The following is a 26,108-nucleotide window of genomic DNA, read 5'->3' as shown; positions in this document are numbered from 1 at the left end:
CATTAAGGTATAATTTGGTATCATTATAATAGATGTCACTGTAACACAGAAAAGGATACTTATTATTCTGTACTGCCAGGCATTCTTTTCTTTAACTAATCATTAAAATTGCTATCACCTTTAAAAAATACTTAATCTATAGGAGAGCCTAAATACCAGTATTATGAAGTATATCAAAAAGTTTCAGATACCTCCACCTGAATTAAAAAAATTAATTAAATTAATTCAGGTAAACCAGCAATTTTCAGTTACAAAGAAATCTATAAGATGAGAAAACTACTGAATTCCTTTTTAAAAGTCAATTCTAAATTATGTGTATTGGATCATCTGGAATTAACTACTATTAAAGTATCTCAATTTTATCTTAATAGTTTAATAAGCCCAATTTATTTATGCAGTTAGATTAGAAATAACACCAACAAAGCAAGTTATACTTATGATGAGCAATCATTCCTGTTTTAATGTCAAAATGTGATAAAAATTTAAAATAGACAATAATCTGTGGTTTGTTTATTCAGTGTTCAGTCAATATAAAGTATCCCATCTACAACTAATATGAGCTGATGCGGCCAAAAAATTCCTTACTCTGTTGCCAAACTTGTGACGAACCTCTTTGAACTTAACTGAGCTGATCCTCCAACAGTGAACATTTATAGCTGACCACTGCACCAATACTCAAAGCCAGTTAGGTAGTACCTGACTGCGCCAACACTCAAAGCCAGTTAGGTAGGACCTGCTCAGCTTTTGTGCTCTGCAGGTTACCACCTTTGAGTATCTTAAGAGTAACCTCCATAGCAAAATCAGAGTAGGACTTTAGGAAAATTTAAAATGTAACTCAACATTTGAAATTCATGTAAATTTCCTGTAGCTTGTCTTATTAAACAAACCTAAATGTTCTGACACTGACAGAATATTCTTCTTAGAAATAAACACAAAGGAAAACAATTCTTCCATCTAGGTCTTCCTCACTACCTCCCCAAGAGAACTCCTCCAAAAAGATCAATGCTCATTTTATCTATATAGGTTTGTCCTAAGAAATTCTTTGAAGCTTAAATCCAGGCATTTCAGTAGTCACCTCTAGGGAAAAAGATCAACACTAAGTTGTGTTTAAGAAAAAGTATGCTATAAAACCTACTACCAAAAATTTGTACTTATGTACAAAATAGGGTCTCCAAAGTAAAAGTTTAATTTTGATCTGAATACTAAGAAATATATTTTAACAGATTAAGAAATGAAAGATAACATACTGTGTAAAATGAAAAAGAAGAGTAATATTTAATTAGTGTAGATTCTATTAAATAAGAAACTCTTAATAATATTTTAATGTGTACTGGGAATACCTTCCAATTGCAAAGAAAGGGTTTAAAATATGGCCAAGTTTTTGCAAGGAGAATATTTTAATCTATTTAAGGGAAAATCATTTTAAGACAATAAGAAATTATTCTTATTGAGTAAGAACCAGAGTCCAATATTCTGAGAACCAAACCAAACGATATTTTCTAGGAGGATAAAATAGTTGCCTTCTATGTCATCAACCTCAAAAGGCTAGGGCTATTATACACTAAACGTCCTTAACTTCTTCTTCTTTTTTTTTTGCAAGGCAATTGGGGTTAAGTCACTTGCCCAGGGTCACACAGATAAATAAGTGTTGAATGTCTGAGGCCACATTTGAACTCAGGTCCTCCTGGCTCCAGATCCAGTGATCTATCCATTGTGCCACTTAGCTGCCCTCCTTAATTTCTTTATAATCTGTTACAGATTCCTATTTCTTAAACTTTATCTAAGCCTTTCTTAAATACAAGGTGTTCCAAAAGTCCTGGTGCAGTTTTAATTTAAGCTCCAGTTCCTGTAGCATAAATGCTACAAACATACCCCGCCAAATTTGAAAATCCAATTATCTAAATTTATTTTACACTTAGTTTTGTGAATTTTGAATAAATTTTTATTTTTATTTTAACAAGACACAGCTATGCATCACACATGACTTTCTCAGACTGTCACCTGTTCTATTTCCATGAGATTTTTTTCTTGCAAGGTCATGTCCAAAATGTCATGTATGCATTAAAACCTTATTCTATGGAAGATCTTAATATAAGGGACTACAAATGTAACCCCTTCAGATACTGAGAAGCCAATGATCAAAGTTTTTATAAATTTGGAAAAGCAAGTAGAATCATTACAGTACAAGACATTTATTATCTTAAATTTAGTAAGAAACATCAGTATTTTAAAAATCTAAATAATTAATCTTTCAAGTATTTAAAAATAAATTTGTAACATTTATATTTCCAAAGCCATTAAAATATAAAACTATATTAAGACTTTTGGGCCATCTTACGTAAGTATATTTCAAGCTAAACAACTCTGACTACATTAAAAGCAGCTAATAACAAACACTCTAATTTATCCAAAATTCTAAACATTCTTAAATATCATTCTTTTATCTATTCATTACTTGTTGGAACACAAAGGGTCAATATTATAATTTTCTTCAGTTAATACACATGAAAACAGAATTTTAAAACTACAAGGAATCTTGGAGATCAAAACCCCTTCATTTTACAGATGAAGTACTCACAAAAGAAATAAAATGTCCAGGGTCACACATTAAATAATACAAAGCTGATAAAAGTCAAGCCTTCTGAGCACACACTGCACTATACCATGCTTCTCTAGAAAATAATAGAACCATACTTTCTGACTTGCATTTTTCACTAATTCAAACTGGGTTTTCCATCAATTAATTGAAGTTTGTGAGGTTTGCCACACTTTAAAATTCCTTTTAACTTTGCTGAGTTTTGGTTTTTTTTTTGGGTGAGGCAATCAGGGTTAAGTGACTTGCCCAAGGTCACACAGCTACTACGTGTCAAGTGTTTGGTCTGAGGCCAGATTTAAACTCAGGTCTTCCTGACTTCAGGGCCAGTGCTCTATCCACTGCGCCACCTACCTGCCCCTAGAGATTTTTCTTTTTAAACAAAAGACTTAGAACATACATAAAAGATACAATACTCTTCCACGTAAAAGAGGTATGGTTGAGATGTTCTAGATAAAAATTTAGAGGACAAGAATTAAACTTTTATGAGAGTATCTATAAACTTCTGATCTATATCTAAATCCTTTTCCATCAAATGATAAATATTTCAGCTCTCCTTTTCCTATACATTCTACAGAAGTACCATTCTGAAAGAGGAAGGAAATGTTAGAAAGGTGATAAAGTAATCTGATTTCCATAACAAATCTTTTATTATTATCATCAAAAGCAAAGTACTGCTAGAAGTTTTGTTTTGTTTTGAACTGAGGTTTCTTGCAGGTTTAATTTACAGAGTAAGGTCTCTATGGATATGAATGAATGCTAAGTACCTTTAAAGTCCTTTAATTATTATTAGAAATAGTTATATTTTTACAATCCTATTTTTTTTGGTGGTATACTGTTTTGAAAACAAATGTTATAGAATACGTAGTCACACCAAGCTATTTTGTTTTTCAACTGAATTCCTAAAAAATTTAGTTGAACACAAGAATAAATACATAAAGCGTATTTCAAAGTTTCTGAAGACAAGTTATGGCAACTAAATGACAACTCTTTTGTACATCTGAGTGGATATTATGCAGAAATATGCAGAACTGGGATCTGGAAGAAATGCTACACATCACTTGACAAATTTAAAGGACTCATAAAGTTTATTTTCTCAAAGTGGAATAGAATGAGTAAAAACAAAGTTAATAATCTACAGGGTTTTTTGTTTTGTTTTGTTTTTTACTATATCTGGGTCTGCCTTCTGATCTGGAAGATCAGAAATAACTAGCAATAAAAGCTGTTAAGAGGAAACAGTGGCTTTGTTTTCATATTAAGCATTCAGAGACAATAAAGCTATTTAAAGTTTAATTTTCTGGGATCTGAAAAACAAAAGTAACCTCCAATCCAAAGGTTTTTTTTTGTTTGTTTTTTTGCTTTTTGGTGAGGCAATCGGGATTAAGTGACTTGCCCAGGGTCACATAGCTAGTGTCAAGTGTCTGTGACCGCATATGAACTCAGGTCCTCCTGACTTCAAGGCCAGAGCTCTATCCACTGTGCCACCTAGCTGTTCCTAAAGATATTTCTAAGGCTACTTCTGTGCATGTCAGTGAATCTGTGGTATTTTCTACTGAGGGCAGCTGAAAAAGTCATGAAGCAACATGAGAAACTTAGCTAATGTCAATAGCTAAGGTACTTGCCCTTCAATATTATAAATTCTGACACATCCATTCAGCACATGCATGGTAGACAGAAAAGTTGTCTAATAACATTATTTATATAAAACATGCAAGACAGAATTTCAGTACTGTTTCTGAAAAGGAAAATATAAACATGATCATTTCCATATAAAAACACACAAAAGTAATTTTATCTTACTAAGTCAGCCCCTGCTTGAAGTAGCACATCTGCAACGTCAGTATGCCCATTTTCACAAGCATAGGTCAGAGCTGTGTCTCCTGTTGCTGTTGTGGCATGAACATTAGCCCCTAGATGACAAAGGAAAAGCACTTTACCATTCAATTTCTAAATCAGGTAAAATTAAAGAATTGCATAGTACTTTCAAAATATGTTTATTTTCCTCATTAAAAAAATCATCCAAGTAGTATAATAAAATAAATCTTACGTACTCTGCCACATAACTAGGGATCATATACTCAAATGTTGCAAAACAGGTAAGCATGAATAACTATGTAAGGCATTGGTAAGAATAATTAAGCTTCACATGTACAAAAAATATTTATAGCAGCTCTTTCTGTGGTGGCAAAGAATTGGAAACTGAGGGGATGCCCATCGACTGCGGAATGGCTGAACGAGTTGTGGTATATTAATGTAATGGAATACTATTGTGCTATAAGAAATGATGAGCAGGCAGACTTCAGAAAAACCTGGAAAGACTTATATGGTCTGACGCTGAGTGAAGTGAGCAGAACTGGGAGAATGTTGTACCCAGTAACAGCCATGTTGTGCGATGACTAACTTTGACAGACTTAGTTCTTCTCAGCAATGCAAAGATCTAAGACATCTCCAAAAGTCTCATGATGGAAAATACTATCCAGGGGCAGCTAGGTGGCACAGTGGATAGAGCACCGGCCCTGAAGTCAGGAGGACCTGAGTTCAAATCCGGCCTCAGACCAAATACTTGACACGTACTAGCTATGTGACCTTTGGCAAGTCACTTAACCCCAATTGCCACACACACACACACACACACACACACAAAGAAGAAGAAGAAAAAAAAGAAAATACTATCCATATCCAAATAAAGAATTATAGAGCTGGAATGCAGATCAAAGCACATTTACTCTTTTTTTTTCTCTTCTGTTTTGTTTCTTCTTTCTTATGGTTCCTCCTATTGGTTCTAATTCTTCTTTATAACGTGACTAATGTGAAAATGTTTAATAGGAATGTATATGTATAGCCTATATCAGATTGCACGCTGTCTTAGGGAGGGAGGCAGAAAAGGAGGGGGAGAAAATTTAAAACTCAAAAGCTTATGGAAGTGAATGCTTAAAACTAAAAATAAATTAATTTAAAAAAATAAAGTTAAAAAAAGAACAATTAGGCTTAAAATAAGTAGATGAAAAGATGACAATAGGGAAAATGGCTGAACAGCACTTAAGACTACGGAACATTCTTCTCACAGTCCAGTGAGTGTAATGGGGAAAGAGGCCAAATAATGCATGTATACACTGATTAATAGTATGTGAGTATTTATGGTCACCTGTCAAAGGGAAGACAGTAAACTTTCATGCATGGTTTGAGGATTAGCTCAAAATTTGAAGCATAATTCAAAATATTAATTTTTCCTAATTTAATTTCAATTAATTTTTCAAAGCAAAAAAAAAAAAAACAAAACTATGGCTAGATTGTACTAGTTAAAGCTATCACCAAAATTATAATAGCATTTCATAAGAAGTTTATTGAATGAATGATAATTTTTATTTTCTTAATTTATAAAAGTTTTATTTGCAACCAACCTTCCAGAATTAACAGAAGGCACTTTGATTTATTCAGACTTCCATATATCATTTCTCATGGTCAATCAGATATCTAACGTACATGGAGATAAACTGCTCCTAATATTACTTTGCCACTCTAAAAACCCAAATATAGACATGTTCAGAAACATATCTATGCTATTTCAAATTATTGGTCTGAAAAAATGAGTGAAATGTTTGATTTTTGCAAAATAGTACATAATTTACAAATCATGTTTATGTTCCTCCAGCCAAAGAGGAAAAAAACTGCACATTAATAAGTTGTTTCCATTCTGTAAGTCTTACAGATAACCAGAGAATAAACAGAATTAAGAAAACCCTGACACCATGCTTATTTGTAGAATGGACATGGTAATGGTGGTAGCTACTATTCTTGATTCAGAGATCAATAACCACATAACAGAAAGAGTATGTTCAACAAGAAATACTTTTTGAGTACAAATCATAAATAATAAATAGTTCAGTGTTCATATAGTACTTTATGGTTACAAAACTTTACGAGGAATCTTAACAACTCTTTTAAAATGTAACTTTGTTTCATATTCAAGTCCTCCCACAACGATGGCTCATTTTGGCATGGGGTGACCTTTGCTTCTCAAAGATTGTGCCTACGGAGGACAAGCTCTAGCAGGTAATAAACCAAGCTGGAAAAGCTTAAAGCATGGGACTGGTAAGGGGCAACACGTCCATTTTCAAAGGATTAGACTGGGTAAATTGGAAAGATTCATTACTAGATTGACTGCAGTCATAAATTATTTGGCCTCAGCAACTCTCAAAGACCATCTATTTTGTTACAAAGGGGTTATGGGGGCAGCTGGCCAGTGGATAAAGCACTGGCCCTGAAAAGAGGTTATGATCTCTGTTGATGGAAGGACTACCCACTGACAAAGTTAAAATTAATTTTAAAAATTAGCCATGCAATCTACTGTCCTTTTTTGCATTTTAAAGTAATTCACATACCTGCTGCCAGCAAATATTTGACTAACTCAAGGTGCCCCTCTTGAGCAGCCTCCATTAAAGGTGTTGAGCACCCGAGTTCAATATCAGCCCCAGCCTTAATTAGGAAATCAGCTACTTCAGAAAATCCTCCACAGCATGCTAGAGTAAGAGCAGTTTCTTGTGTTTCTTCTGTCTGTGCATTTATATTTGCTCCTAGGGTAGCCACAAAGATATGTTAAATTAGTTATCAAAATTTCCTAAAATACATGTTCACAAAAAATTCAGATATTCATTTCTGCCTTCTTTACTTCTGTTATATTCATTTAGTTTGTCACCAATGCAAACAAGTATTTTGTATTGATATGTAACAATTATGTGATTAAAAATAAAATTTAGTAGCAACTGCATATGTTCATAGGATATAAAGCTGGAAAGAAACTCTAAGTTTAATGATCTGGTTTAACATCCTTGAATAAGACATCCAAACCAACTTGAGCAAAAGAACAGAGGTAAAATTTTCCTACCTTGTGCTAATAGGAGGGCCACCATCTCTTCATGTCCTTCACGAGCAGCTTCCATCAAGGGAGTATAACCTTCATCATTAACTTCTTCAAGATTTGCTCCCCTTTCTATCAATAAAGCTGCTAACTCAACATGTCCACCACAAGCTGCTAATGTTAGTGGAGACTCAAATGAATCTGCAGGCATATTCACTTGAGCACCACTATCCAAAAGTAGACGTGCTACCTCTACATGTCCGTCCTGCAGGATTTTCAGGAGCAAGGGAAAAATTTTTTATAGGTTTTATGTTGACAGTAGAGAAAGGAAGCAAGAAATTGGTAGAAAGAGAGAAGGAAGAAGGGAGGAAAAAAGAACATTAACTTCGATGCATGCTATCAGTTATATAAAGCTCAAAATTCTCAGCTCTATGTGGGCCAATTACATATTTGATACATCCCAATTTTTGCATTAACCCAACAATTTCTTTAAAGAATTAGGATTGGTGATATAGACAGATATGATACCATCAAATGCAAAAAATATTAACCTGGGTATTCTTCTGAAAACAATGTGTAACAGAAGACACAGTAGCCAAGGATACTTTAAGATAATTTAGAAACCATGTTGCACATAAGGGTTTTTAATTCTGCCAAATCATAAACCTAGGAGTTGAATAAGAATCACTCTCATTATACAGATGGCATTATATCATAAAGTGTAGAAAATGCCACTTGGTAAATTTAAAAAACAAAGGCTTGCCTCTGCACCCCCCTCCCCACCAAAACAAAACAAAACAAAACAAACAACCATAGCTGATTTCTATGTAGCTATTACCACTGGGGATTACGCCACTAAGAAAAATCCTCTTGTGGATCAAAGCAGCCCTATATATTTCCCTTGATAAAACAGTCTGCTGCTATGGGACAAATCTTACTTGTGGATTAACTCTTATTTCTCAAATACATATAAAATTAAAGTATTAATCACTTGTAATCAATTTCACCTTAAGCAAATCTGCTTAGAAAATGACAATTAGTGACAAACTATTTTAAACACTAATACCCCATTTTCCAACTTTATCCTTGCAATTTCCTCTCCTTCAGATTCTAATTCCCCCCCCATTTTATAATAGCATTTAACTATGTACTATGATTACTGTAGATGCCATGTTTTACATCCTATTATACACTTTTTTTCTTTTTTGGTGAGGCAATGGGATTAAGTGACTTGTCCAGGGTCACACAGCCAGTAAGTGTCCAGTGTCTGAGACTGGATTTGAACTCCGGTCCTCCTGACTCCAAGGCCAGAGCTCTATCCACTGCACCACCTAGCTGTCCCCTATTATACATTTCTGCATGAGTTTTATCACTCTCTAGCCTGTAAACTCCATGAAGAACAGGAACCATGCCTCCATGTACTTAAACCCAGTAACTTCCTTTCTTAGTGTCTAGCACAATAAACTTTTAATCAATGTTTGTGAATTGAATTTAATATTGGCCAAAATGAAGTCAACTGTAGCTAAAGACTCAGTGCAAGAAAATAGACAGCACAAGACTCAATTAGGATAATAGATTTTAGGGGCAGCTATAACATTAAATATAAATTCTAGTCAATTAAATTTCTAACTAAAAAGAAAAATAAAGATTTTAAAAATGCATTGTCTACCCCTCTCCCCATATCAGCAAACATAGCTCTGGCCTTCTATGATAATAAAATTACAAAGAAACCCATTAAGTCGTTAATTTAAAAAACAAAGTAATTTTCCAACAACATACTTTGAGTGCAGTTCCAGCCAGAATCCAGGACCTTGGAGACCTAACTCTAAGTCTTAAGGGATTTTAAAAAATGTTTATATGACTCTATGTTATGAAAAAATAAAAGTGATTTTTATCAGTTGCTTAGATTACAGTCAATTCTTGATTATCCACTAGTTAGAAAGTTAATCTGCTAACTCCTGCCCCAACCCACAACTACTATTTTATGAACCTAAATATCAATGTAGGGTTGGTTGTGCCACTGATCTCTTCCTTGATTCATCTATACCACCTGCTTTTGTACCCACCAAGCTGAGAATGATTTTTTACATTTTAAAATAAAGTGTCATTGTATTTATGTCAAAATCATTTTTAAGTCATGAAAACAGAAGAAAAAAATAAGTAGGCACGCCAGAGTTGGCACTTAACTTATAAACTGTCAATGTCTTATCGGTGCTGAGTTGACTAAACTTTGCTTACAACTAAAGTAACAAATTTTAGAAACTAAAGTCTGTTTCCTATATCCTGAAATACTAAAAATAAATATATATTTTTCTCTTTTCCCCTCAAAAAGCTTAAATGAATTCAACTCAAAAACCATTACCATGCAGGCCTCCATTAGAGCTGTGTGCATCTCATCAGTTTTGTGTTCTTGATCTGCACCAGCTTCAAGCAGAAAACGAACCATATCTAAATGGCCTTCAGAAAAAAAGATACATAATATTTTAAAACAATGCTTCAAAAGAAATAACTGAAAAAAGGGTTATGTATTAAGGTGTTACCTTAATTTTATTTCATTTACTATGAAAGCTTGTAAAATACTCCTTTTACAGTAAAATTTGAAACACCAATGACAAGATTTTATAAAAGCTGACATGCACTGATAGTGGGTTTTTTTTAAACGTTTTGCTCACAATTCAAGAAATAACATTCTTCATGTTGTGAGGCTTTCTTTGATTCACTTATTCATCATGTCAGAAATATTTAAATTAAATATGAAAACTAAGGTCATTTGAAGATATGTAAATAAGAATGTGATTCAAATTTATAAGAGTAAGAGTCATTCTCTCCAATTTATAAATGATCAAAGGATATGGTCAGTTTTCAAAGGAAGAAATCTAAGCTACTGATAGCCATGTGAAAAAATGCTTTGAATCACAATTAGAGAAATGTAAATTAAAGCAACTCTGTGGCTTCACCTCACACCTACCAGATTGGCAAAACTGACCAAAAAATGAAAATGACATTTGCTAGAGAAAAGACAACTGGAGAAAAACAGGCACATATCAAGGCATTGTAGGCAGAGCTACAAATTACTAAGACCATTCTGAAATATGATTTGGAACTATGCTCAAAAAGTTACTAAACTGTAACTATGATCCAATAATATCACTATTACGTAGGCCTATATCCCAACGAAATCAAAGAATAAAGAAAAGGTCCTATCTGTACAAAAATATTCACAGCAGCTCTTTTTGCAGTATCAAAGAACTAAAAACTAAAGGAGTGCTTACCAACTGAGGAACAGCTGAACAAATTATATTGTATGAATGTAACGGAATACTATTATGTCAGAAGAAATGATGAAAGGGATGGTTTTCAGTGAAAATTGGGAAGACTTGGATGAAATGATAGAGGGAAGTGAGCAGAACAAGAATAATTTATACAATAAACAACAACATTGTAAAAACAAACAACTTTTTCAAAGACTTAAAAATTCTGATCAATGCAATGACCACCAACCATGATTCCAGAGAACTTATCATGAAGTACCCCTCCCCTCCACCCTCTTGAGAGAAAAGTGGACACGGTACATAATTAGATAGTTTTCAGACAGGGCCAATGAGGAAACTTATTTTGCTTGACTATATATATTTGTCACAAGGGTTATAGCTCAAATTGTACCATAAACTAAAAAGGTAAAAATAAGTAACTACATAGAATTCCATTTAAAATAATGGCAATCTTCTAAATCTGATTATTCATATCATGGATCTCATAGCCTATCAAGGGAAATTTTTTTTCTTTAGATCAAAGTAAAGATATTCTATAACAAAAAATCATATTTTGATAAGTTTTTAACTCTTATATGAAACCAATGAACATAAAAATCAAATTGGGATTTCTTGAATATTTGAGAATTTTACACGTAGGTTGAAAAAAATTACAAAAATTAACTCCAATCACAGCCACCACATAACTAAGAATATAAGCAACATTACATATTGTGCTCAGCTGGGATATTCTAATTTTTGACATTTAAAAACCCTGCCACCACTAACCCTGACATGTAATACGTAGTAGCACCTACCTTTATAACAAGCAAGTGTAAGTGCACTCTCTTTGAATTCATTTGAGTGAGTGTTGATGCCTGCCCCATACTCCAGGAGAACTCTAGCAACTTCCACATGACCAGCACTGGCTGCTTCCATTAAGGGGGTATGTCCATTTTCATTGTGATCCTCTATATTAGCTCCTGCTTTCAGCAGCACTTTTACAATGTCCACAAATCCCCCAGCACAAGCATAAGTTAGTGCTGTGTTTCCTAACAAATCAGGGGAAAAAAGTAAAAAATTGCAATTAAACTATACTAATCACAACCACAGCTAAGATAAACATTCCACCTCCTTAAAATTCTAGAAGGAACACCCTCAACTTTCTTTCTTTGTATTAAACAGATGCAGCAAAAACTAGGTAGCAGAAAGAAATGTAAGGCTTTATCAAGACTATTTTCTTAGCAGTAGTCATTTTTTAGCTGTTTTTCATCTATACCATACCATACAGCATTTGAGATCATAATTTAATAACTTCATTTCCATTTAACTTTTCTCTGATGATTTCACAAAAATTAGTCTAATCTCTTAAACTAGATAATAACTGCTCAATTTTAAGAATCATTTCTTAAAACTCTGTATCCTCAACAGGGTCTAGCATAGCATTGGACACACAATAAGCACTAAACAAATGCTTATTGTTTTATCAGTTGGTTTCAAGATAATCATGTTTATAAGGTTAACTCTATTTCTATACTCAACCTGAATTTCAACTAGCCACTTGTGGGAACAGGCACAGTTAAACAACATGGGGCACTAGGTGGCATATGGGTCACTACTACTGTAAAAATCCAAAGGAAACGTTTTAATTCTTTAAAAAGCAAGAATATCTTTAAATTAATTTCAGAATTATTAAAATAAAAACTATTGATAAACAAAATCTGGAACTCTACAAAAAGAGAGTTGTGATAAATACAGATATAAACTAAAGTTGTCTTCTGTCCATCATGCTGTATATGCTTTGATAATACATACCTGTTGAAGATTGGGCATTGACATCTGCACAATGAACAAGCAACAGCTTCACAATGTCTACATAGCCTCCACTGGCAGCTGCCATTAGAGGAGTTATGTCTCCTTTATTCCCTCGATCTTCAACATTTGCATGCATAGCAAGCAATACCTTTAAAAAAAAAAAAGCATTCAAAAATAGTCATGTGAGCTCATAATTACTAGAGTTCATACCATTTTTGCTGAATCCACAAAAACTGGGGTAATTTTTTTCCTTTAGTAAGCAAATCCAAAGAATAGAATAAATTATGTGGGGGTTTTTTTTGTTTGTTTGTTGGTTTTTAAACTGAGCATCTCTTCCCCTTGCCTTCCCATCCTAGAGAAACCTCCAACCCTGCGGCCCATACTACTATAGATTGATCACTCCCTTGCTCAGATCAACATTTCTTGAGGGACCCCAGTCACACTTCAAACCCTGCTTGCTTCACTCTCTGGACTTCTGCCTGGCACATAGTAAGTGCTAAAGACTCTATCAATGTCTGTTATTCAAATCTGTCAAGTTCACTAACAGCACTTTCTGCCATAAAAGGAAGCAATTTGTCTTCAGCCTCCATGTTCAATGCTCTTCCCACCAAACTATTTAAAGAGTACAAATCTGTATGTGTGAAAGCTACTATGTGGTTGAGTAGACTTCAAGAGTCTAGTTTCTATACTGCTAGGAGAAAACTAAAAATTTATTCTAAATGCAGATAAATTACTCTTATACTCTAACAGTTTAAAAACTGTACACCCCTCCTCCCAAAAATTCTACATAACATGCCTCTTAACTCTCTTATTTACTCATATGTGTTGGGCCTGTATAATATTTGAATGAGGAATATGAATGACTAGCCATATGTAAAAATAACTGAATTATTTCACTAGTATTAGTGAAACAAAGCTACACCCTCTAAATATATTTCAAATTATATTTCAAAGAAACTAGGACATAAAAAGAATGCCAAAATCCTCCTAATGTGAACATTTCTACTCACTTGTGCCAATTCATAGTACCCTGCTGAACAAGCCAAACAAAGCAAACTTTCTCCTTCTTCAGTATGCTCATTTACATTTCTTCCTTCATCTAGCAATTTGCGGACAGCATTCACATCCCCATCTGAACAAGCTTCTGCCAAACTGCGACTAAAAAACAAAATCAAAGGATAAAGAAATGTTCAATAAATAATTGCTAAAGTTTATAATGCTATAATGTGCTACGGTCAAGACAACACTAAAGAGTCAAAAATATTTTTTAAAAAGTCTCTAAACCTCTGCTACTGAATCATTATAAGCTGTTATCCACAAATGATTCAAAGTTTAAAAAAGATGTAGTTTTTAAAACAAAAAAATAAAAACACCAGACTCTTAAAAACATGTTTATTTTAAAACAAGTTAGAAACAGGTGAATTACCTTAATGTGTATTTCTATTTTTCTTTCCACTCAACACATTTCATTAACTAGCTGAAATATCAGTACACACATAGGAGGATCTACCTAGAATCTAAGAGTTAAATCAAATAAAACTGCATCTGCTAGAAAGGTAACTTCCCTTGAAGGCAAGGATAGCACCCTACTCATTTGTTTCTACCACAGTGTCTAAAATATAGTAAGCACTCAATAAGTTAACAAAGTTAATAAAATTACAGCAATATCTCAAATTAAAGCCTTATTGGTTCCTCCCAAATAGATAAAATATTCAATGGAAATTATTGTTCCTAGAAATTGCCCACAAGAAAAACTACTACTCTCAAGTTATCAAATACATACTTGTCCACTTGTCCTGCATTATGACTGTTCTCTGCTCTCATTCGTGTTAAAGCAGCAGCTGCTTCATCCAACGCACAGCTGACAGAAGAAGTCAGTCTTCGGAGCACCTCAGGATCTGCGAAGGCTTTACCATCGGCAGTTGACAATTTACCAATTCCTTCAGAGTATGTTCATCAAATGGGTTAGTACGAAAAAAAAATCACACAAAAGATGCACAATTTTAAAATTTCAGCCACATGCATGATTAGTCCCAAATAATTTGTAAACATGCTAGAAAATGACATTCAACACATCTGACTTTATAAAATTTGAAAGTATGATTTACAAACAAGGCAGAAATAATAAAGTTCAAAATAAGAGCACATTTTAGTCTAAACTATTTGTTTTAAGATGATTATGTTTCAAAAACTCAGGCTACTGGATTTATTATTTAAACTAAAATTTAGTGATAAATTAAGCAAAAAAAGTCCTTTAAAAATGAAATAAAAACCTTCATTTTGCAAGTATGTTGAGGGTGGTGTATATGCAAGGAAGAGTGGAGAGAAATTTATAAATAAGTGCTTGATTTTTCATGGACTTAAGATGCTGACATATAGATACCTCTCAGATACCTATGCCCACCTTTCCCCACTCAAAAAAGAGGCCATCTGAGTCTCATAAAATATGAGTTGAGCTGAAATGATTTTAGAATTACCCTTCATTTTATCTTTGTGTTAAGTATGCAACCAGAGACAAATGCATCAAAAAAAGAGAAATTTAGCTTAGTTTTAAAAATTCAAACATTAACTATTGATCATCTAAAGAATATCAAGAAGGTGTGGCTAAACACTATATTTTGGTATTTAATTTTAAAATTGCACTGAACAAAATTATGCAAGTTGTGATTATATACACTAGCCACTAACTTTAAGTATGTACTATAACAGAAATAGATTTATAAACTAATGGCAGATAGTATGCCGATAGTTCCCTATTGGTCTTCTACCACATTTAAACCATCAGAAAACAATTTAGATTATTTGTCAAATGCCTTGTACTTGCATCCCCAAGGATTAGCACAAAGCTTATAGGAAACCTTGAAATCTTTTCACTCATTCAAATGCATGACATTCCTTATAAGGTGAAATACAAACAAAGCATTCTTTACATAGAACCAAAAGATCCAGAAAAATTTGCAGGATAGGCTTCCACTTGGTCAGTCAATTAACACTTATTAAGCACCTATTATGTGTTTAAGCACTAGGGATTCAAAAAGAGGCAAAGTTCCAACTGGTCCTACCTTTTAATACCAATCCAGTAGAAACTACTCTGTGGCAATAGTACATAACATTTGCCAAACTCTCATCTTTTGGTAAAATGTGATGTATAACCATCTTCTGGGCTACATGTAGCATCATCTATTCAACAGTGACCTCGTTTTTACTTTATCCATCCTGTTTCATATTTTTCCCAGAATTTTCCATGGCACCCAAACCTAGCAAACCAACTTATACTCTCTTGACATTGAGAATATAGGTTAACAAATAAACAAGTTATTTTCACTGGAAATAACCTAACCTAACAGTTTATTTATGTTCTACTACTGGTCCTACCTTTTGATATTACCTTTAAAAAATCAACTATACACTATGCTGATGACATTCTTCCATCTTGGGAGATAGGAAAAAACTAAACCCTAGACAACAGACATCCAACAATTCCCTAAGTCTGAAAAAAATCTACTCACTACTAAAATGCATATAAACATATCATAGACTAAATCTAACCTTCATTTCACAGATAAGGAAAATGAGGCCCAGAGGTGTTACATGACCTACTCAAGATCACACAGACAGTAAATGGCAGAACCAAGACTGTAGTCTAAGCTCCCTAACTCCAAATCTAGTGCTTTTTTCACTGTACCATGAAATTATCACTTCCTATTTTGAACTTTGTATTTGTACTTTCCCCCCATATTTTGCCTTGTATGAAACTTACTTGTCCAAATGTTTCAGTACAAATTAGCCAAGTTCCACTAACCTCACAATTATGTCTTAATGTTCTAGGAAATCCATAGTGATTATTATAAATAAGACTTGTAGGTAGTACACGAAAAATAAAAAACACACTGAATGGGTGAATATAAATTGTAACCATCTACACTATTATCATTAACATTAACACTGAAATTCTTGAAATAATGGCAACAGAGGGGCAGCTAGGTGGTACAGTGGATAGAGCACCAGCCCTGGAGTCAGGAGGACCTGAGTTCAAATCCAGTCTCAGACCAGACACTTGACACTTACCAGCTGTGTGACCCTGGGCAAGTCACTTAACCCCAATTGCCTTGCAAAAAAAAAAAAAAGAAAAAAAAAAGAAAGAAAAGAAATAACGGTAACAGTATCCAGTGATGAACAGAACCCAATGTTTAAAGACTGCAGAATCAGTTAGCAGGTGGCCACTAAAATTTTCCAGTATCCAAACAAAGAGGTAAAACTAAAGGTTAAACTGTCCTTGACTAATAAATAATGATGCCAACTTGTTTGATGTACCTACCAGGCACAAACAATATTCAGTGTACCACTACAAAATAGGTTTAGAAAGAGTGGCACCTATCTCTATGTTCAAATTCCTGGTGACTCACCTATGTCTTATACATAAACGGAGATGAAGAGCAGATTGTACTAAATCCTATGACAGGAAAAACTACCTGAAATTTATTCAGACCGCCACAGACTGTAACTTACATAGGCATTTTTTCTGCTTATTCATAATTTCACAAGATTCAAATAAAAAATGACACTCTAAATAGGCCCTATGGTAATTAAGTGAAACTGACTACATTTTGATAGGAAAAAGCTATTTGATTACTGACAAGTGAATTATTTCAAATTAGGGATATTTCCAAAACCACAATTGCTGAGTTATTGTTTTAAATTAAAATCATTATTTCATAAAAGGTGTTAATTTCTTTACAGGAAAAAAAAGAGAAGAAAATTGATCCAAAATAGCTGTGGTAGGTATCTGCTGAACGCTCATGGTTAAAATTTATCATAAACACTAAATTCAATTCAACAAACCCTGATTAAGCATTGACAACATGCAAGACAATGTGCTAGGTATTGGGGATACAAGGACAATTATGAAACAGTCTCTCACCCTGAAGTAGCTAACATTCTACTGAGGGTGAAGGGTACGAAGGGAAGGTTTTGGGTAAGAGGTGCCACTTGAGAGTATGAATAAAAGGAAGTAAGACTGGGGGGGGTGTGGAACAAAGACGAATCAATTAATAAGTATTTTTAAGTGCCTATTATGTGCTAGGTGCTAGAGATTAAAGAAAAAAACAAACTAATTCCTAACTTCAGGGATTACATTCCAATGGAGAAAAGCACATATATAAGTAGATACAGAATAAATATGAAGAGAATAAATACAAAGTAGTTTGGGAGGAAGGGTACCAGCACCGGGGGAGAGGAGAAGTCAGGAAAGGCTTCAACAGAAGGCATTACTTGAGTTGCATCTTGAAAGAGAGATTGTATGAGACAGAGAAGAGGATGTACATTAAAGACATGGGGGACTACCTGTGCAAAAGCATGGAGATAGGAGATGCAGTGTCATATGTGAGGAAGAGGGAAGGGCCAGTGTGGCTGATCACAATGTGGGGCATGGAGTATAATACACAATGAGGCTAGAAAGACAGGCTGGAGCCAGGTTGTGAAGGGCTTTAAAAGCTAAACAAAAGAGTTTATGTTTGAGCCGAGAGGCAATGGGAAGCCATAGGAATTTGGGGTTTTGAGGGGTGACAGATCTGTGCTTAAGGAAAATTACTCTGACAGCTGAGTTAGAGGGTAAACAATAGCAGAAAGAACCTTGAGGCAAGAAAACCAATTAGGAGATCATTTTAATAATTTAGGCAAGAGGTTATAAGGGTCAGAACTAAGGTGCTGGCTGTGTAAATATAGAAAAGCAACTGGATATGAGAAATGTTTTGGAAAAAGCACACGACAAATTTTCTCAGAAAGTAGGAGTTAAGGCCCCCTAATGAGATGAGAGATGGTAAAGGTGGAGAAAGGGAAGCTGAGAACGGCTGCAGTAGTATACATGCTAGAATATAAGGGAAAAATAAAAAGGATTGCCTTATAGTAGTGAGAGTCAGTTGAATTAATATGACAAATTTATACTTAGTACAATTATTTAACTCTGTCCAGCAGCATTCCAAAGTAATTAAGTACGAACAGAAAATGTGTATGCTAAGTTGGGATTTGGTATGGCAAAACTGGAAAGAGGGCAAGGCATTCAAGGGTAGATGACAGTATATAAATAAACCAGATAATCAGTAAAGTGAGGCCAGAGAGAAGTCTGGAACTTAGGAAGGCACAAAGCCATAGTTAGGACAAAGTATACATTTAGGAGGACTGAGGCAGAAGAGTGATGTAAAGACAGGAAATTAGAATTTCAGAGCTCTGGATCATGGAGGCAGCAATTACGGGTAATGGACAGATTGTCTGAACGTTCAATCCCAATGGGTGGCTAAAATAGAGAGAAAACGCAGGTTGTAGAAGTTAACTAGACTGATAAACCGGGAGGCTGAAGTTTTCAAGGGCATATGAAAGTTCTTCAAGTATGAGAGCAAGGTCTAAGGTGAGTAGGAAGAACATGAGCCAGGCACTGAACACCTTGAGAATGAGTGAGAATGATCTAGAGCAGACATTCTTAATCTTTTTAGTGTCATGGACTCCTTTGGCAGTCTAAAGACTATGGATCCCTTCTCAGAATATTTGTAATTCACTCTTACTCATCCTAGTCCCATGAATCCTGAAGCACACAAGAAAAAGCGCATCTCGAAGGATGGCAGGTTTCCCTGACTACAAGGAAATGGAAAGATGAAGAAATAAAGGAGATCCAGGATGAAAGGGAGTCTGTTAATAAGAGAAGGGAGGTTCAGAGGGCACAAAAGAACAGAAGGACAGAGAAAGAAAAGTATAGAGGGGTAGGCCAGAGGTTGACAACAATATGGGGAGAAGCATGAAAGAGAAATATTTTTTTTTCCTGAATCACAGGAATAAGTGGGACCAGGCCTTAGGCAGTTCACTCACCATGAGGGAAAGATAAAAGTGATTGGAACTCCCACCCTCAAGGATCCTGTGATGTTTGAGCACAGAGTCAAAACAGGGCAGTGGGCTTAAGTTTCCATGGCTGGTTTCTCCAAAACAGAAATAGAGAGTGGAAATGGAAATACGAGTACAGAGGGAACAGAGAGTTCAATAAAGGCACTTAGGTCAATGAAAAAATGTTCCAGTCTCCTAGTGAAGTTGAATTTAAGCTTCACAAAAGCCATTTAGCCCCACCCCAAGACAGTGGGGAATGAGGCCCATCAATAAGACATAGAACACCTTCTTCATAATCATAGGCCTTCAGATACCTTAGGTTTCCTGAGACACAAGATCTAAGATATGCATGAATCCCCTTTTAAGAAGTCCGTTTACTATCTCATACACACCTTGAAGGCTTGGCAGCTGTGAAGGATTTCAATTCCCTCTGACCACTGTCCTGTATTGCCCCAGGCTCCCTAAAGATCAGTATCTCTTATAATTCTGAGACCCCAGCAGTGGCAGATGAACAGATGTAGTGTTTAGGCCGCTGGATGTTTAGGCTAAATTCACATAGCATTCTCCACAGATAAATGGTCAAATAATATGAATGAGCAGTTCTCAAAACCAGAAATGAAAGCTATCAACAACTATATGGGAGAAAACACTCTAAATTATTAATAAAAAGAACTAAGCACATCAAATTTTGAAATAAAAATAATTTTGCTTTGAAACAAAATTTTATCCTACTATATTTTATTTGCTTTGCAGATAAAAGTATGTAGATGGATAGAGAGACAGAGCACATCAAAAGATGAAGCTTGGTCCTTCATGGTATTCTTAAATTCTAGTCTTTCTAGTGTTAAAACAACTCTGAAAGGGCAGCTAAGTGGCGCAGTGGACAGAGCACTGGCCAGAGTACTGGCCCTGGAGTCAGGAAGACCTGAGTTCAAATCTGGCCTCAGACACATAACACTCACTAGCTGACTGTGGGCAAGTCATTTAACCTCAATTGCCTCACCAAAAACAAAAAAACCAACTCTGACATTTTACCTCAAATATCCTGCCATGTTAATGTCCTGCTGTCTAGACAAGCAAATCAGCTTTGAAAATAACATTTTAAACTTTATTATACAATTAAAGAGAAAAGTAAGCTGTATATGATAATAGATTCACAGCTTCCTGTACAATCTTTTTTCTATTCTATGCTGTATATGGAAATGGGCATCTTATTTGGTGTTTGTTAAATCCCGAATTCTTTAAACAGAATTTTTAAAAACCTAATGTACTATTGTCCATGGAGTTGTAAATTAGTTCAGCCATTCCGGAATGCAATTTAGAATTATACTCAAAGTCATTATAAACTATGAGTGCCCTGCGGCCAGGCAATAGGCATACATACATATACACACACACACACACACACACCCCCATACATATATATGTACATATATATGTACATACATACACACACACACCTCAGAGGTCAAATAAAGAGGAAAAGTATCTATATATATATAGAAATATTCACAGTAGCACTTTCTGGTATACCAAAGAACTGAAAACTAAGGAGGTGCCTCTTAAGTGAGGAATAGTTGAACAAATTATGGTTTATGAATGTGATGAAATATGGCTGTGAAATAAGAAATAATGAAAGGGAGAGATTCAGAGAAACCTGGTAGGACTTACATAACCTTACGAAATGATCAAAAACAGGAAGGCAATTTATATAATAACTACAACACTGCAAAAGAAAACAACTTTGAAAGACTTAGGAATTCTGATCAATGCAATGATCTACCATAATTACAGAAGACTGATGATGAAACATTCTTTCCACCCACTGTCAGAGAGACATCAGGACTAGAGATGCTGAATGAGACATATATTTTCAGACATTGTCAATGTGTGTTTGCTTGACTATGCTTATTTGTTTCAAGGGAGGGCTTCTTTTTTTGGCAGAGGAAGGGAGAAATAGTGACATTTATGTTAAAAAAGAAAGCAAAGAGCATCAACTAAACATTTAAGAAACACAAAAGAAAACAAAGAATCAAAAGAGAACAGAATGAAGTTTAGGGGGAGACAGACAAGTACATCAGCTTTGGAATTAATTTGCTGAATTTGTTATATACTTTAAAAAAACCTCAAGATATACATAATAGAGATTTGTGGTTTATATATACTCTTTTTCTTTATATATATGAAAATATTCATTTATTGATGTGTAGCAAAGGTTCATAATAAAAATTAAAAATTAAAAAAAAAAACCACTCAACACCAGCCCTTCAGCCTCACCCCAAGATAGAGGGCCAAGACACATTCAGAAGACTTCCCATACACATGGAGCTCACCTCCCAATCTGCATGAAGAAGCACAGGCCCCCCAGTACTTTTGAGTCTTGAGTCTCAGGATCAGTGATGGATGTGAGTCCCCTCTGGAGCAAGTCCTCTACAGCCCCGGTGTCCTGAGGATTGGGGTCTGTGATGAATGTGAGCTCCCTTCAGAGTGAGTCCTCTATAGGTCACTAACAAATATCAATATCCTCTCTTCTTTGAGTTACATAGTTTTTTATATACGTATCAAAGACAAATGTGCATTATACTTACATATGTCTGTGTGTATACACATATGTACACTAAATATTGCCTTCCAAAATGGATGGAATAAATATACACACATATATCTCATATATTTATCTTATTTTCTACTAGGCTAAAAGCTCCTTGAGGGCAAGGACAGTATCTTATTTCATGATCATATCCCTATCACCTATCTCCATAAAAGCAGGAGTTTAAGCAAGCTCTAAAGTATTTTTTATTTAGTCATCTATGAAAAGGCTTTGCCTACTTCTGTCCTACTGCCATGCTCTTTCTTTGCCAAAATTAACTAATGGTGACCTTCTACTACTCAAACCTGGATTTCCAACTCATGTGTACATACCCAAAACAATCCCATTTGACCTTTCATCTCCAGAACTGTTCTCAGCATAAACATCAGACTTAACCATCTCATTTACTGTCTTTTACCTAGGTCTGTTTGTAATGGCTTCATTACTTTCAAAGGAACTGATATATTTCTTGCACACAGCACTCAATGTTGTTGACTGACAAAAACCAGCTGGCTGATCAAAACTGTGCATAGCAGCCCCCTCAAAAAATGTTTGCTGAATGAATAAATATAGTTTTGATTTTAAATATTTAATAAATTTTCATCTGTCTTCAACAAAATTTATCTACTTCACCTATAAAGTTATTGTTCTACCACCTGTAACTAAATTGTCATTTTTCACCTGTCACTTTTATCTAATTAATGTGGTCCTTTCAAATTACCTAAGGATGGCCAAGACAGGAAATTTCTATAAAATGACTTTCTTTTCATAGCCTTTGCCTTGCTACTTCTTCAAGATCCCTCTCATTATCACTAAACTCTTTTCTTACAGGTAAAAAAAGGACAATTTTAGAAGGTTATTTGATATTTTATTTCCCTGATAGTCTTCTGATGCCTCAACACGATTTGGAAGTGACAGGATACCTGAAGAATATACCAGGAGAATGCAAAACTCCATCTCTCTCTATCAAACTAGAAAGCCTCTGAGTATAATCCCAGCAACGAACTACATCAGGAGACTAGTCAAGAATAAAGATGCTTACCACAAATAGGCTAGCCACCATATGACAGGAATTATTTGGCCATGGCAACCCATGAAACAAAGAAAAATAAAGAAACGTACCCTCTATGGTGCTGTGGTAGAAAAGATGGGAGAGAATGCTAAAATTCACATAGCTTTCAGTTTACCTGTTCAATGACCAATGAATTGAGTGAGATACTACTAGAAGAGCTGAACATCATCAATATGTTTAGAAAATCAATACTGACATTCTCACGACAAATGAAAGAAGAAAGAGATAAGGAAGTAAAAGCTAAAAATGAAGGATGACTCACAGGTTCTGCTTGAAAAAGCAAATAAAGCAGTTGGCAGAGTTGGCTTCATCATGCACCCAAAGGCAATAAACATCATTCATGGAATATGGTCATCTCACTCTGCAGTGCACATGATGACCCTACGTAACAATGACCATTATAAAAATGATTGCAGCTTATTTGTGAACCACTGTTGAAAAGGCAGAGTCAAAGAGAAATGCAACAAAAATTTGCCAAGATCCACCAGACCAAGTATCTTCAAACTTAGACAACATGAATGCAAAGACCAGAGGGAAGGGTATAGTTTGAGGTTATGAAATGAAAGAGACCAAAAGCAGGTGAATTCAGAAGCCTGGTGCTTGTACAACAGTGAACGCTTTCTTCCTTCAAAGAAATGGAAGATACTAGATATGGCAAACACTGAGTAATATGATACAAAAAAACTGACTATATTTTAACATACAGAAAAAGACTTGTTGCTTGCTGACTGATTAGTTACTGAATTATTCCAAATGAACCATATATAATCAGATTATCAACTAATTAAAGCAAATGTCAAAAACAATAGCAAATTTTTAAGTTCAAAAATGAAAAGACACACTGCGCAATTATGACAGTTCAAATTCAGTCTATTCAAAGCACTGGTGACTTTTTTAAAATGGGAAATGAACAAAGGTAAAAGCTAAGATTTAGTTACCTTTTCTTTTCTTTTTTTTTTTTTTAAGGCAATTGGGGTTAAGTGACTTGCCCAGGGTCACACAGCTGGTCAGTGACAAGTGTTTGGTCTGAGGCCATATTTGAACTCAGGTCCTCCTGACTTCAGGGCCGGTGCTCTATCCACTGCGCCACCTAGCTGCCCCTTATTGTTACCTTTTCTTACAAAAGTTTAACCAAGGTAGAACAGTTACCAGGAAGGTGACCAAAAGACTAAAGAGCCTCTGTAGCCAACAAATATCTGACCTCACTGCCAAGCAGAGATTTGGCAAGACTAGAGCATGCTAGTTTAGAACACAAATTAGTAAAGATTCATTACAGCAGAGGATCATGGAAGACTATGAGCAGTATCACCTCACAAAACAAGGAAAAGTAAAAAGTAAATCTGCAGAAAGTTTGATGTGAATCAGATTATCTCAAAAGCTCCTAAATAAAATTGAAGAGAGGGTAACAGATAGAAAATGGAACAATCTACTCTCATTGTGGGCAGCAGAATCACCACATTTGGAAATGATTTACCAAACACTTCAGGAAATGCAAATGACATTTAGATAAAAGTAATAAAAATAACTAGACTAGATGAATCAAAGTACGAATCAAATCTCTGTTGTATGAAATATAATTTCGAAAGCATCGGAATAATTTTCAAGACCTCAAGAGAAGAAAATACCAAATGACTAGGGGGAGGGAAAAGAGAGAATGACTATATTATTAGCCAAAAATGTAAATGAGGATGTCAGTAACTATCAATCCATAGGTATATTTTCTAGTCTCCAGATCTTTAAGAGAATGATCTACACATATATTAAAGATATCCTTGATGCAAATATGAGAAAAGAATAAATATGCTTTCACAAACCATTTTCTATACCAGATTACATCTTCACAGTCACACAATTGATGGAAAGGTATGGAAAACATAAGATCCCATGGTGTTTATAATTTAAAAAAAAAAAGTATTTGAACCTGTAAGGCAAAATGCATTCAATGCCTTCCTCCAACAAAGTATTTTCCACATAACTATGTGGCACAGTGGATACAATATTGGGCCCAGAGGCAGAAAAATCTGACTTCAAAGCTGGCCTCAGCCACTTACTATCTGTGTAACCCCTTGGCAAGTCACTTAACATCTGTCTGTCTCAGTTTCCTCAACTGTAAAATAGTGATAATATATAGCACCTACCTCACAAAGTTGTTGTGAAGATAAAATGAGATAATATTTGCAAAGCATTTAGTGCAGTGCTTAATAAATGCTAGTTTCCTTCCTTTCTTTCCATTCATAGGCCAAAATGCAGCTTGGCAGAGTGGACAGAGCACTGGATTTGGAGCTAGGAAAACACAGGGTCAAATTCTGCCTGTGACACTTACTAGCTTCGCCACCATGGCCAATTCAACAAGCTCTCAAATAAAGCTTGGGAATAATAATAGATGTGGCTGCAACATGCAGGATTGCTGTCAGGACTCAAATGAGGTTATGTACATAAAACACTTTTCAAATCTTAAATGATCATAGATCACTTTTTGTTATCATACAAGATTCCTTGGTAGATATAAGCAACTTTGTTCAATGACCATTTATCATATTAAGTGAGGCACATAACAAGGTGAAACACGCTCACTAAAAATGTTTTTCACTATCACAGAGGATTTTCTCCACTATTTTCAATGGTGTGGTCCTCCAGATACTGCCATTTGCACAAAACTCTGTTATATCAGGGCCCAGAACACAGATAGTCTTCAACAAAATTCATAAGATGAAAGGATGGGCCTAATAATCTATTCAGAAATGCCCAAAGGATGAAAAATATCTATTGTCCAGACATGCAATTAGATGAACAAACATTAAGTCAGTTCATTAGTACATCCCTCACACAGGAACTGCAAATGGACAATAAGTTGGGTCCAGAACTGAACAAAAAGAAAAGAACAGACCAGATTACATTTCGAAGAAATACATAGTGCTTTCTTTCAATGAGCTCAAGATGCTCCTTGACCCGCTCCCCTCCCCCCACATCTCTTTTTCTCTTTGATGCTGTGTGGCTGCAAATCAAGTAAAACCAGGATCACTTGTACACAAGAAGTAGTGTAAAAGGTCATCCAGGAA

General features: G+C 34.9%; 1 protein-coding gene across 3 annotated transcripts in view; it reads right to left on the bottom strand.

Annotated features, from left to right (window-relative positions):
* ANKHD1 (ankyrin repeat and KH domain containing 1) overlaps positions 1-26,108 on the bottom strand; it is a 119,779-nt gene that overhangs the window by 61,596 nt on the left and 32,075 nt on the right. For all 3 annotated transcript variants that reach the window (XM_027856582.1, XM_027856581.1, XM_027856583.1), the window contains exons 3-10: positions 14,301-14,457; positions 13,528-13,675; positions 12,518-12,665; positions 11,521-11,754; positions 9,814-9,908; positions 7,479-7,716; positions 6,976-7,167; positions 4,394-4,503 (exon numbers count right to left, since the gene is read on the bottom strand). In XM_027856582.1, the coding sequence (XP_027712383.1) occupies positions 4,394-4,503; positions 6,976-7,167; positions 7,479-7,716; positions 9,814-9,908; positions 11,521-11,754; positions 12,518-12,665; positions 13,528-13,675; positions 14,301-14,457 (1,322 nt within the window). The remainder of the gene's footprint in view (positions 1-4,393; positions 4,504-6,975; positions 7,168-7,478; positions 7,717-9,813; positions 9,909-11,520; positions 11,755-12,517; positions 12,666-13,527; positions 13,676-14,300; positions 14,458-26,108) is intronic.

This window comes from Vombatus ursinus, unplaced genomic scaffold (assembly GCF_900497805.2).
Source record: "Vombatus ursinus unplaced genomic scaffold, bare-nosed wombat genome assembly UNPS02011572.1, whole genome shotgun sequence".
Lineage (NCBI taxonomy): Eukaryota > Metazoa > Chordata > Mammalia > Diprotodontia > Vombatidae > Vombatus > Vombatus ursinus.
The sequence above is the reverse complement of the archived record's forward strand: the minus strand, read 5'-3'. Positions and strand labels throughout refer to the sequence as shown.